The 13137-nt window shown below is 47.3% G+C and overlaps 1 protein-coding gene across 5 annotated transcripts in view; it reads left to right on the top strand.

Annotated features, from left to right (window-relative positions):
* LOC135999081 (excitatory amino acid transporter 4-like) overlaps window positions 1–12335 on the top strand; it is a 28972-nt gene extending 16637 nt beyond the window's left edge. For 3 of the 5 annotated variants that reach the window (XM_065652543.1, XM_065652544.1, XM_065652545.1), the window contains 6 exons: window positions 835–877; window positions 1480–1820; window positions 4061–4294; window positions 5305–5499; window positions 5931–6065; window positions 8069–8432. In XM_065652543.1, coding sequence (XP_065508615.1) covers window positions 835–877; window positions 1480–1820; window positions 4061–4294; window positions 5305–5499; window positions 5931–6065; window positions 8069–8267 — 1147 coding nt within the window. In that variant the 3' untranslated portion in view covers window positions 8268–8432. Of the gene's footprint in view, window positions 1–834; window positions 878–1479; window positions 1821–4060; window positions 4295–5304; window positions 5500–5930; window positions 6066–8068; window positions 8433–10034; window positions 10063–10676 lie in introns of those variants that run through there. The other 2 variants (XM_065652547.1, XM_065652546.1) reach the window with 2 other exon arrangements.
* The last annotated feature ends 802 nt before the right edge of the window (window positions 12336–13137 follow it).

Here is a 13137-nt window from a genome sequence, read left to right as displayed (position 1 = left end):
TCCACAGAGTTTCCTTTGGAAGTGTCACAGCTTTAGGCAAACACTCTTAGGGAAAGAGGTTTATGGCTGAGTCTTGCCCATCCTACTGTTTCTAGCTCAGTCTAGCCAGCTGGCTTTGCCACTCTGAGGTTGAATGCTTGGCCTGGAGCTCTGAAATCCAGCTCTTCTGTTAGAGATATTAATGCCAGAGGCCAAAGTGTGCTCAGCAAAACAAGTAATGAAAACCATCAATGACTGCATGCCCTTCAGAAATTCACCCAGCAAAGGCTACTCCAAATATCCATCTTCACTGACCAAAGGAAATCAAGGAAGTGGCTCCTGAGACATTGTCTCTCCCTCCCTTGCCGTGACCTTGCACAGTGAATTGCAAAGCTGTACCACCTCAAGTGTTATGAAGCTTTGTTTCTGAGGTACAAGATAACAGAGAGCTCAAATGATGGCTGTAGAGATGAGGCTGAGAGCAAGCTCTTATATTAAAAATTGTAATCTGACATTGTTTCAAGCTTCGGTTGGTTTTGATGACATTTTTAAAATGGACCCACATGCTAGTGCTGTACATATATAGTCTCTTTCCACATACCCAAAATACAACCTTCCGGAGTCTGAAAAGATGCAGTGTGAGTTTGAAAAGGTGCAGGAGGGTGCCTGGCTCCAGATCAGCGTATTCCCATCTTCTGTCGGTCAGACAGAAAGGCCCATCTGCTCTGTAGCCTGAGCTGGCGTGTGAGTTATGACCTGAGACGTGGCTCCAGGACAGAGATGTTGGCCAGGAAGCCCACCTTTTCTTGCTAGTCGAACAGGACAATAACTCTTTCCTTGTTTTATCTACTGCAGGAATATGTTCCCGCCCAACCTGGTAGAAGCCTGCTTCAAACAGGTATGAAATCCCACCTGGTCTGTCATCTCCCTTTGCGCCCCATACCCTAGACCATGGTCCAACCTATTTCTCTGAGGGGTGGAATAGCAATTGGTTTATATCATCTTCACTTTTCCCCAAGTCTGAGTGCTCCAGGAGGGACTGCAGCCATTAGTCTGTGTCATAGCATCCCCTACACAATCTTTTCAAGCTGTCTGTGGACGGGGGCTGCAACCTACAGCCCATCCCACGCTCTGAGTCAGGAAGAGTTTGTGTGATCTCGGGTAGCAGGCTTGGATGGGCAGTGAAATGGGAGCAGATTCTCTTCTGGAGTGCTAGTGCCCTTGGAAGCAGTCTAAAGGGCTACCAGAGAAGCCAGAATATCTCGGTCTTAGGGGTATGAGACATTCCAATGGTTTCTTTTGACCTTCAGGTCTATGACTATTTTGATGAGAGTACTAAGCGAGGGAGCTTGAGGACAGGCAAGGCAAGTTTCCCACACAGATCAGCAGTGAACTTGCAGGACTCTCCTTTCTTTAAGAGGGGATGCAGGAGCCTAGCATGTTGTCCTGAGCTCCTGAACCAGGGCCTGTGAGTGCATCTGATAATCTCTGCCTTTTCAGTACAAGACGCAGTACAGCACCAGGGTCTTCACCAGAACCGTCGTCCACAGCAGCAATGTCACAGCAGACGTGACAGCCACTCAGATCCCTGTGCCTGAGAACTTCACCAGCATCCTGGAGAACATCACTCATGCCCTGGAGACCGTCTCCGAGGTGCTGACCTTTGAAGAAGTCATTCCCATCCCGGGCTCGGCCAATGGGGTGAACGCGCTGGGGCTGGTAGTGTTCTCCATGTGCTTCGGTTTGGTGATCGGCAGCATGAAGCAGAAGGGACGGGCCCTGCGGGAGTTCTTTAACTGCCTCAACGAAGCCATCATGAGGCTGGTGGCCATTATCATCTGGTGAGGAGCACGGCCGGTTGGAGCAGGAGGTCTGCAGGTGCAGTTTCCACTGACCTGATGAGAAGTGGGGTAGCTTTAAGGATGACATGCACAGGAGAAGCAGATGGGCACCGCTCTCCTTTGGCGCCATCAGGCTGGAGGGAAAAGTCTGGATGGGATATTTGTTCACATTTCATTTCCTGTTTTTTGTTTTTACCTTAGAAATATCAGGTACACCAGGACTTGCTTTCCTTGAGGCTGCTGGAAACATCCTTGGAAGACCAGAGAGCTGGAGTGGAAGATCTCTTAGCCTTACCAGCAGCGGTAGGGTGTGAGGCTTTCCCACCAAAAGCTTTCCTTCCAGATATGTTCCAGGAGTCTGACTTAGCTACAAATCACAATAACTATCGCCACTTTCCTGCTACTTGGGGTGGCACCTGTATGTGTCGGCTCTAAGAGCTGAGATGGGTTGACAAGGTCAACTCCAAATTATTGCCTTTCAGTTTGAGATCTCCCAGATCCCTGCTCCTCTAGAGCTCAGGTGCTTGTTGCTGTCTGTGTAAGGCTGCCTGTGCTACACGGTCCAGGTAAGCCAGGCATTGCTGAGACAAGTCTTCTCTAGAAGGCAGCATTTTACCAAATCTTGTTATTTTAAGCTCTAGAGCTCAAGGTCTAAATAGGAGTTTGCAGTAGGTACCGCGAGACAGGAGAGATGTGGGGCTGGCAGAACACATGGAAATGTCTGACAGGGAGGGGATCTGGCCCCCCCACACCCCCTCCCAGTTGAGATCACTCCACCTTCCATTTCCTAGTCTTCTAGTCACAGTCACAGTCTTTTATCTCAGAGCAACCTCCTGGGCACAGGGGGACAGGCGTGACACAGAAAAACACAAAGAGGAAGAACGACCCTGAGCTCATAGCAGAGCGTTAGGGAGTCCCAGCCCCTCTGGGACCTTTTCCTCCACAGATCAGCCAGAACTTGGGGCCTTGCTTTGCTAAGAAGAGATAAGAGTTGTCCGAGGGCACAGAAGGGAGAGCACAAGCACAGTGGAGCAAGCAGACCTGCTCACTACTCCCAGAGACAATTTCAAGGTGTCTTCAACACACTCTCCTCCAGCTCCCCCTGACAGTGAAGGAAGGAGGGGTGTTGCTATATAGTACATTGGTTACGCTCAGGAACTACATGTGCACATACAGTAAGTAGTGCCTGGAGAGACTTCCTGACCTACAAAACCCTCCTGGTAGCAGAGGCAGGACTGTCACCTGCAGCCCCACGCTCCTTCCCGAAGCCACACTCCGCAGAGCATCTCCAGGAGCTTGGTTTTCCTGGGGAGATCTGGTCACTAGCTGCAGCCCAGAATATCTTTGGAGAGGAAGGTCAGAGGAAATGAAATATTTGTGAAATCCTTTCCTGCAACTTTTCCAAACCTCCCAGGCTAACTTGGAGTTTGGCATGCGGACCTCTGAGCCTTGTGCATGAATTGCATGTGAGCTCTTGACCTGCAGAGGCCAAGCCCCAACAGGTGTGGCCATGGAACTGGGATTTTCTTTGGTCCCGTTATTTGTCCATGTTTAGTTTAGTGCCCATGATATTCTCTGTTTCTGTGTTACGGCTTCCTTCCTGTGGAGCCTCACTGCTGCTCATGAGATTCATTGTTATGGAGGGGGGAAAAAAGCCATAAAGAATGGAAAGGACAGCAGTGTACCTCGAAACGGGTTTTTATATAAGCCATGGCTGCTTTCACAGGTGGTAGTGTGAGCACCTGAAGATAGCAAGACTAATATCCCAGAGCCTGTAGGACACAATTGCTTTTATTCCCTGATTCCCTGTTTCTCCTGCACTTCCGTGTACCTCTCAGTAAAAAGAATACTCTCAGCCCAAGCTCTGTTAGGAGAGGAATAGAATCATAGAATCACAGAATTGTTTTGGTTGGAAAAGAGCTTTAAGATCATCAAGTTCAACCATTAACTCTGTCTAAACCATGTCCCTTGGAACCTCTGAAGGAGGAGGAAACCTCCAGCAGTGCCCAAGCTGTGCTGGAGTCCCCGAAAGTGCAATAAATGCTGGTTTTTGACCATGTGGTGAACAAGTCCCAGCTCTCTCCAGGTTTCCAAAAAAGAAACCAGATCATCCAATGATTAGACTCAGTGAGCACTTCTGGTATGTTGGTTTGTTGGGGATTTGTGCAGACAGCATGCGTTAAAGCTGTTGCAAAGTGTGGGTGCCAGTTCTGAGCACTGCCCTTGCATTTCTGCCACAGGTACGCTCCGGTTGGGATCATGTTCTTGATTGCTGGCAAAATCCTGGAGATGGATGACCTGGCAGTGATGGGAGGCCAGCTGGGGATGTACACACTCACCGTCATCGTTGGGCTCCTCATCCATGCCCTCTGCATCCTGCCGCTGCTCTACTTCATCGTCACCCACAGAAACCCCTGGGTGTTCATTGCGGGGCTTCTGCAGGCCCTCATCACTGCCCTGGGCACCTCCTCAAGGTACAACAGCTATTAATATATAGGAGCAGGGGGTGGGACTGATGTAGATACTCCGGGGCTGCTTCTCAGCACTCCATCACCCTCAGTGCATCACTACAGCCTCACAATTTCTAGCACCACCAGCTTTTTGCACTGGTCCAGCCATTTGAGAGCAGAAAGGTTCCCAGTTGCCTGCTCAGAATCCCTCATCACCTGGGCCATCTCTGACCACCAGGGGCCCATGTTCCTCCTCACCAAACACGGTGGTGACTGCTCACAGCACTGAAATGCTGAGCTCAGGACAAATACCAAATCCCGCTGAATTGCAGCATTATTCCCCATGCACATACCTCTCACACACATGTACTCGCACTCATTTCTCTCTCCTAGGCACACACAGCTGGCATTAAACTCACAGGAGGCCTGGGCAAAGGCACAAGTACCCGTGTGTTCAGTGCCAAAGCAAGAGATCGTAGGCAGCTGTTACTCCACTAAGTGCCATGTTTCTTGCTATATTAATTTCCTGGCAAGCGCATAACAGTCTCTCCCACGTGTGTTCTCACACTGAAACACACTGCATTTTCCCTGCTCACATTCTCTTTCAGAAACAATTCTCTGCAAGATATATTCTCACACGAGTCATTCTTGTCTTATGCACTGAGGTGGGTGAGAAAGGGCTCAAGGTTTTTAATAGCTGGAAAAGGAGTTTTGGTCTCGAGTCTCTGTCCTATGTACCCTGAATCCTCCAGCATCACCTTATTTTGGTGTTACACCAGCATCTTCAGCCTCAGGGCTACAGACCCCCTGTCCCAGCCCCCTGGGGAAAGCCATGTCTGAACGTGCAACCGCAGCGTGCACCATGTCTGAGGAAGCCTTGCTTAGACTGTTCTTTCTCCTAGCAGCTTCTGGCCTCTGGCTCACATGGCTGGGTGAAAAAGCAGGTGGGTAAGGTCATAAACCGGGCAGAGGCTTAGTCCCTCTTCCAAAGTCAGCACGTGCCCAGTTCATGTGGTTTTGTGAATTCCTTTCAGCTCAGCGACCTTGCCCATCACTTTCAAGTGCCTGGAAGAAAACAACGGTGTGGACAGGCGCATCACGAGGTTTGTCCTGCCTGTGGGAGCTACAATCAACATGGATGGCACCGCTCTGTACGAGGCCCTTGCAGCCATCTTCATTGCACAAGTCAACAACTACGAACTTGACTTCGGGCAGATCATCACAATAAGGTGACTTTTGAAAGAGCTATGGGACTACAGAGAGGGCTTCAGTTTTGTTTGCTTATCCGAGGTGCGGTCAGGTTCCTTTTTCGCTCAGATGATACAATGAGAAAAAAAAAGGTATGGAAAAGAAGGGTGTACGACACCTCCAGGTGGAGAAGCACATATGGTTTGGGCACCATGTCTTTGAGGCTCCACTTGAGCCCTGGTTGCATTTCAGGTCAGGGTCACCCCTCCACGTTATGGGTGGGTGTCTGGCAGGGGGAGCCTGGCTGCTGTGTCCATGTCCCGTGTGTCACCATCCTGCTCGGTGACCTGGGCAGAAAGGCTGCCAAGATGTTGTGTAGATTATGAGTTTGGGCTACTTCCTGACATATTTGCCAATGTGACTACCTGTTTTCTCCCCTTTGCTGAGGGCTGTGCTTTCCTGTTCCCTGCAGCATCACGGCCACGGCTGCCAGCATTGGGGCCGCGGGGATTCCCCAGGCAGGACTGGTGACTATGGTGATAGTGTTGACATCGGTGGGGCTCCCTACTGAAGACATTACGTTGATCATCGCTGTGGACTGGTTTCTGTAAGTCCTCTGCTCTGCAGTATGTGCTGATCTGTGCTCCCTGCCAGTCCTGACAGGGTTTGTCTGTGTTTCTGATGTCTCTGCCACACGCAGTCTCGGAGCCTGTATCATTAAGCTTAAAACACACCAGTATCCATGAGATCTTTGCACAGGTACCCTCTCTGCCCATGCTGCCATCTTCACCGTGTGCTTCAGCAATCCAAGCCATCAGAGGTCCCTTGCAGATCAGCCTGGTCACCAAGCAGAATGCCCTTAGTTTGCTTTCTCTGAAAAGGCACCCAGAAACTATCTCGAGACTGATAAAGGCAGCTCGTGCCAATAAGCAAATCCACACTGCAGAGTGATGGTTCTGTGCTACCAAACACAGAAACTGGGATGAGACTGGGCTGTACAAAGTTGAGGAATGTTTAGATGGGTGCAGCTAGTCAGCTACATTGCTTCATTTCAGCTTTCCTTCCCTTTTAAACCCTGGGACAAATGATTTCACAGGAGAGCTCTTAGGAACTAGACTGAAGAATGCATTTGTGCACAGTCCTTCCTCTCCTCATTTTCTCAAACACAACCAAATCCTGACTCAGGGATACACTGAGTGTTCCCTCAGTTCTTCTGTATCTTGTATTGCTGGTTTGTAGCCAAGGCAGCCAAAGTGTGCTCCCAGCCATGGCTGAGCAGTTGGAAACAGAGTCTTGCCCAATACCTCCACTTCTGTAAACTGTGCATGAGAACAGACTTGTCTGGAACAGGCTCTGTCACCTAGGATGCCAGATTACCTCTGGAAGAATCATAGAATTATTTAAGTTAGAAAAGATCTTTAAGGTTGTCAAGTCCAACCATTACCTAGCGCTGCCAAGGCCACCTGTAACCCATGTCCCTGAGAACCTCATCTCCGTCTGTCCAACCCCTCCAGGATGGTGACTCCAGCACTGCCCTGGGCAGCCTGTTCCAATGCCCCACAGCCCTTTGGGGAAGAAGTTGTTCCCCAGATCCAACCTCAAGCTCCCCTGGCACAACTTGAGGCCGTTTCCTCTGGTCTTGGCGCTTGTTCCTGGGGAGCAGAGCCCGACCCCCCCTGGCTCCAAGCTCCTTTCAGGCAGCTCAGAGATCAGAAGGTCTCCCCTCAGCTCCTGTTCTCAGCTGAACCCCCAGCTCCCTCAGCCGCTCCCATCACACTTGTGCTCCAGCCCCTCACCAGCTCCGTTCCCTTCTCTCAACTCGCTCCGGCACCTCAAGGCCTTTCTTGGTGTGAAGGGTCCAGAACTGACCCCAGGATTCGAGGTTTGGCCTCCCCAGTGCCCAGCACAGGGGGACGGTCACTACCCTTGGCCTACTGGCCACACCAGTGCTGGTACCAGCCAGGATTTACTTCTCCAGATTGTACTTACTCAGAAAGGCTGGTTTAAATCAGATACCAAAAGTCATATCTGTTGTTATCACTGAAGGACATGATGGTTACTGGACTGGCGATGGCTTCAGCTCTTACAGACAGCTGTGATTGTGGAGAATATCTCATTGCAAAGGGTGCTTTAGATTTGCTATTTTGCATGAAAAATCTGGTGCCTTGACTTAGTGTATAGTGTCCATGCCGAGGAAATCTGGCTCCACAGCAGCGCTAAGTCATAGGTTTGCACCAGAATTTCTGCACTTTTTGTAAAACGAAATGCAACTCAAGTGTAACACATGTGGCAGGTTCATCTGTGTCTGCAGAAAAGCCTTTGTAGCCCTTTGGAAAGGAAACTGCGTGAAACCACAATAACATTTCTCTCATTTTGTGGCAAGTCCAAAACTTGTGAGAAACTGTGAATGCAAAAGAGCAGAATGAATGTGAAGCCTGCGCTCAGGGCTGTAAATCAAAGAAGGCTCTCTGGAAGTCATTTTCCTGTCAATGTTGAAATGTCAATTATTAGAACGACTTGAAAAATAGAAAAAGTTTCATTGGAGATGTTTCTTTATCAACTTAGCTGTTACTAAGAAGCTATATTTCATTTTTCTCTCTGATTTTTCAGGGACCGCCTTAGAACCACCACCAACGTCCTGGGGGATTCTCTGGGCGCTGGCATTGTGGAGCATCTCTCCCGGCGCGAGCTGGATGCACAGGACTGCGAAATGGGTAATTCCGTGCTAGAGGAGAAAGAGCAGCTCTCCCACCTGGTTCGCCCACAGAACGACACCCACAGGCACCCCAGGAGTGAGACAGAACTGTGAAATCGGGCAGCAGAGTGCACACTAATGCCGTAAAAAGCCAAGACTTGACACAGAAGTCCATAAGACAAAGATCCACTCTCCAAGTTGCACACTTTTCTCCCCCCATGCCACAGGCAGCCTTCCCTGATCCCATTTCTTCCCCATCTCTTTCTGACTGGCATTAAAGAAGAGAAAATTAAACTGCAAAAAAAGTTTTATTCCACAAAAGCCTGATTTAGTCATTCTTATGAGGTCCAAGAGGTAGACCCAAGTAAAGAAGACTCAGTGAATGAGCTGGATTAGGAGCTCCTTCGTTTCTGAGCTGAAGCCAAGTGGCAAGGTGGGTCGGGGACACCACTGTCTGTGGACTGGCACCAAAATGTTGCCATGATGACTCCATCCTGCAGGATAAAGCCTTCACTTGGTCAGTGGCTTCCCCCAAGCATGTAAAGCTTTTGGCTTTGGCCATTCGGAGACCTCTGGAGAGCCCGAGTGCTCCTGTTCAGCTCTTCACTGGCAAGAGTGTTCATGATAAACAGCGTTCTGCTTGCTCACAGTCCTGGTGTTTGCACAGACGTGAGGATGATGCCTCCTGAGAGCTTTTTCCTCCTCTGGCTGGCAACCCTTCTGGCTGGAGATATTGGAGTCACCCAGTTCCCGAAGGAATGTGAGACCGTACAGCAGGGACAGGGCTTACTGTGCTGACCGGTGGCACAAATAGGGGACAATAGACTTTTCATTAGTGGCAGCTGCTAAAGGATTGTGAAAGCAGCAACCAGTTAAAGAATCTATTGTATCCATTATTCAGCCTCTGAAACAGCTTTCCCCTCTACCAAGTTCTGCCAAACACCAGTTAACTTCATTTCTCTTTAGCAAGCTGTCCTCCTTTTGGTGAAACCAGAAGGGGAAATGCAAAGTTTAAGAAGTTTACCCACCTGAGCAGGTGGATGGTACCTCCACACCAGGAATTATTCCCTGCCACCCCAGTTTTGCTCAGAAAACAGTTTCACTCATCATAAGAGTCCTAAGGAAACTGTTCCTTTGCTCATCTTTGGCTATTTTCAGAAGTGACTTCCCTTCAGTCACATTCCTCCAGAATCTGTCTTTGTACATCACTTCTCAGCACTTGTACAAGTTTGCCAGACTCCAAACTTACAAATTCAGGATAAGTTTCCCAGTTCCTACCAAACAGATCCCAGCTTCTGTTTAACACACTTGCACAGAAGACCACATGACATCTAAAATATTCAGAGGTTCAAGCAAGAAGTAGGGACCTGCTTCATCTGTGCTCCATCCCCCTTCCCTGGCGTGGCCAGGAGCACAACCTGTATCTCCCACTCCAGTACCCAGGACCAGCAGGGCTTGCTCCATAACGTCCAGGTCTGTGAACATCCAGAAAATGAATGTCTGGACACAACCTACGTGGACCTCAGAGGTGTCAGCCGGAGTCAACTTTGCCAACCACAATCGCGCAATGCCCTTGCCTGGCTCCCCAGCACTAACAAAGCTTCTAAAACACACTTCTTGAGATGTCCAAAGCCAGATCCTGAGGCTCTTTTTGCAGGATTATATGTTGGTGCTGCCTCATTGCATATCCCGTAGGCAGAGTATTCTGGTTTTATGGGCTGGACAGTTGTTGGGAATTGGAGGTTAGTGGACAAATGCATCTCTTGCACAAAACGTGGATAACAGAGCAGGGTAAATACAAGTGTATTGTAGCTCCAGTCAGCAGTAGCATTTTTAATCTTGTATGAATACTATTATAACATCTGCTCTTCTCCTTTCTAGACTAAACAGACCCAGTAAACCCTCACAGGTAATAATCATTCACGTTCCTCTCCTCTGGACTTTTTCCTTGCTGTTCCACATCTTTCTTAAAGTGGAGTAACTAAAATCTGACTCAACAATCCAACTCGAGATTTATCAGTGCTGAGCACTGAGGGAAGAATATTTCATGTACATTAAGATTTAGATCTGAGACTCAAGTTACCATAGTTTAACAGCTGATCAGGATAACCATCCATACAGCAAAGTCAAGTCTGTTCATCTTATCTTAAATCTTAGGTTAGACTCTTCCTTTGCTGAGAAGGCCGTATCTAAAGACTGGATCTTAATCAGAGTTTTAAGATACACTGCATTAGCTCATATCTATAGTGGGCTAAAACAGCACTAGCTTATCATTAACACAGCTCAGCTGACATGAGTCTAAACCTTCATAAAGAACAGACCTGCATATAAAACCCAATAAAATGCTTTGTTTTTTCACAACAGTGGTAATACGTGATAATTCCTACATCATTTTAAGCAGAACTGCTGCCTAACTAGTGATTTCCCAGCCTATGTTTGCACAGTTGATTATTGTTACCTAAGTATAGTTATTTATGTTTGCCCATACTGAACTGCATCTTGGTTTTCTTTCTTTTTTTTCAGATTGTTTGTCCAACTTTTCAAGAAAGCATTGAATTCTAATTCTGAAGATGCTTCCTGTATATTAAGGGCAAACTGATGGATGAATTGGAAGAAAAGATTGTTGGATTGGACTCCAGCTCAAACAGGAACTAATTCTGGGAAGTCCTATGGCCTGGGTTATACAGACAAATGAGCTGATCACAAGGGTCCCTTCTGGCTTTGTAATATATGCACGTGCTTTCTGGTTTAGAGATATTGCGAAGGGTCCTTCCAGCCCAATCATTTTTAAAAGCTATGTGGAAGGATCCTGATGATACTTTAACGAAGCTCAGCAGGAGTCTAACTCATTTCCATTTGCTGTTAGCAGACACGTAACCATGTCACAGAGGGACTCTCCATATCACATCACATCAACATGACCTCAGATGTCCCCAACAAGTAGTACACCCCAAGCCTTGCCATTTGTGATTTCCTCCTTTCCACACAAGATTAATGGAGCACAAACACATAGAAGCCTCATTGTCAAATACTGCAGACCAGTCTCCCATGGGGAATTTCAGAATTCAGCTGATAGATTTTAGCTCTGGTGTTTACTCGTCTTGTTAACCTGTTTATGACTGGGATGATCTATCTGTTTACAGTACCTGAACAGTAAAGTATTGGCAGGAATTTGCATATATATATACACACACACACCTCTATATATATATGAAAGGGGCGCATGTGCACAGACATATACAGAGAGTTAATTTTTTTCTTGCTAATCCAAGAAGCAAAGGCAATACTAAACTCTCACTCTATAAAGCTGCATACTTCATTCTGATGCCCACCTTGATTTACCCGACTAATCTCATCCTTAAAACAAGAGAGGCCGTTTTACTTCAACTCTAGTAAGGAGTCTTCCAAAGCAACATTTCCCAGGAAGGAGCTCGATGCACGTTGATTATGAGTTGTGCCTGCTGGAGACGTAGCGAGAACTTCTCAACACACAGAGAAAATTCTCCACTTTGATTTCCCTGAGCGTATCCCAAGGACCCATGTTCCCACTGCAGGTGATTTGGCAAGGAAACACACTTTAATAGCTCATCCAAGAACACAAAAGCTTTTGTACTCCTTCCAAACCCAACGCGGACCTTGTACTAACTCAGCCTTCAAAACTGGATCACCGAAAGTATTAAATAATTTTATCAGCTGTCTTTTAAAATTACCAGGTGTTTGAGAGTTTATGCAGTCTTTACTGTAGTCCTGCTGCTTCTACTTGCAGAAACTTTCCGAGTTTCTCCTGTTTGCAAACAGATTTATTCCTAATGGGCAATATTTGGGATGAAACAAGGAGCTATCGCAATGCATCCATACCTGAGACAAGGGATTAGGACACATCTCTTCAAAATTAATTTTGTGAGAAAATCCATGAAGAATATGGATTTTCTGATGAGAGACGTGTCACATTACATATGTGATACATGTACATCATTTCAGGAGTCAGATCTGCTCATGAAAACTGCCCTGATATCACACATCCTTCTTTTGCTCTGCCCAAGGAAGAAGGAGATAGAAAACTGGAAATCAGTGCTGTGCAGTGCGTCCGTAGCATTCTGGCAGTTTCACTATGTTAATTCCCAAGGGCTTTTTCTTCATGCTGTGAGTTTTAATGTTAATAAAGGTAGTTGGCATATTTGAAAAATAAAGGGATTTTTTTCCACAATGCTTTTCTGTGATTTTTTTTTTCTATTATTTTTCCTCAGGACCATGGCCTTACGAACTTAGGGACATTACTTTTAGCTTTATTTGTTACACTTCGTTATCTCCATGTGCCTATGTCATGGATCAAATGCTAAATTCAGACTTTTACAAGGTCTTTCCCTAAAGCTTTTTCTTTTATGCCATCTTTTGCCTATGTCCATCTACAAAACGCACGCCAAACACCAATTATGTGGAAGATGTGTCTGAATCTTAGACAATAACAAGTTTATATTACTCGCTGAAATGTTGCATTAATGGCATAGTATTCAAGCAAAGTGAAAGCTGTTAGTTCTTTTCCCCTTTATATCCATTTTTCTTGCCTTCTGTTCCTCAAGGGACGGGAACTGAGGTGAACAACACAGCCGATGGGTCAAAGGCATCACCAATCAGGGCCCAGTCCCACAGCACCCAAGAAAAGCAAGCAGCACCGACTCAGAGATATGTCCAGCTCCCACCAAGAGTCCAGACCATAAGACAATACGATGGTGATGAAGCAGCTCTGAGGTCAAGCCCAGTCTGGTGGTTGCTGGGCAGGCACAGGGTGACGAGGCAAGGCTGACGTCAAGCTCTAACCAATTAGGCCGGGGACTGGGATTCAGAACAACAGGGTCCACAACACAGCATGGTCACAGCTGTGTCTGAATCACTGAATCACAGAATAGCTTAGTTGAAGGGACCTTCCCAGCTCACCCAGTCCAACCCATGAGCAGGGACATCTGCACCAGCTCAGGTTGCTCAG

The sequence above is a fragment of the Caloenas nicobarica genome, chromosome 27 (assembly GCF_036013445.1).
Source record: "Caloenas nicobarica isolate bCalNic1 chromosome 27, bCalNic1.hap1, whole genome shotgun sequence".
NCBI classification, from domain to species: Eukaryota; Metazoa; Chordata; class Aves; order Columbiformes; family Columbidae; genus Caloenas; species Caloenas nicobarica.
Note: the sequence above shows the minus strand (reverse complement) of the source record. Positions and strands in the feature narration are given on the sequence as shown.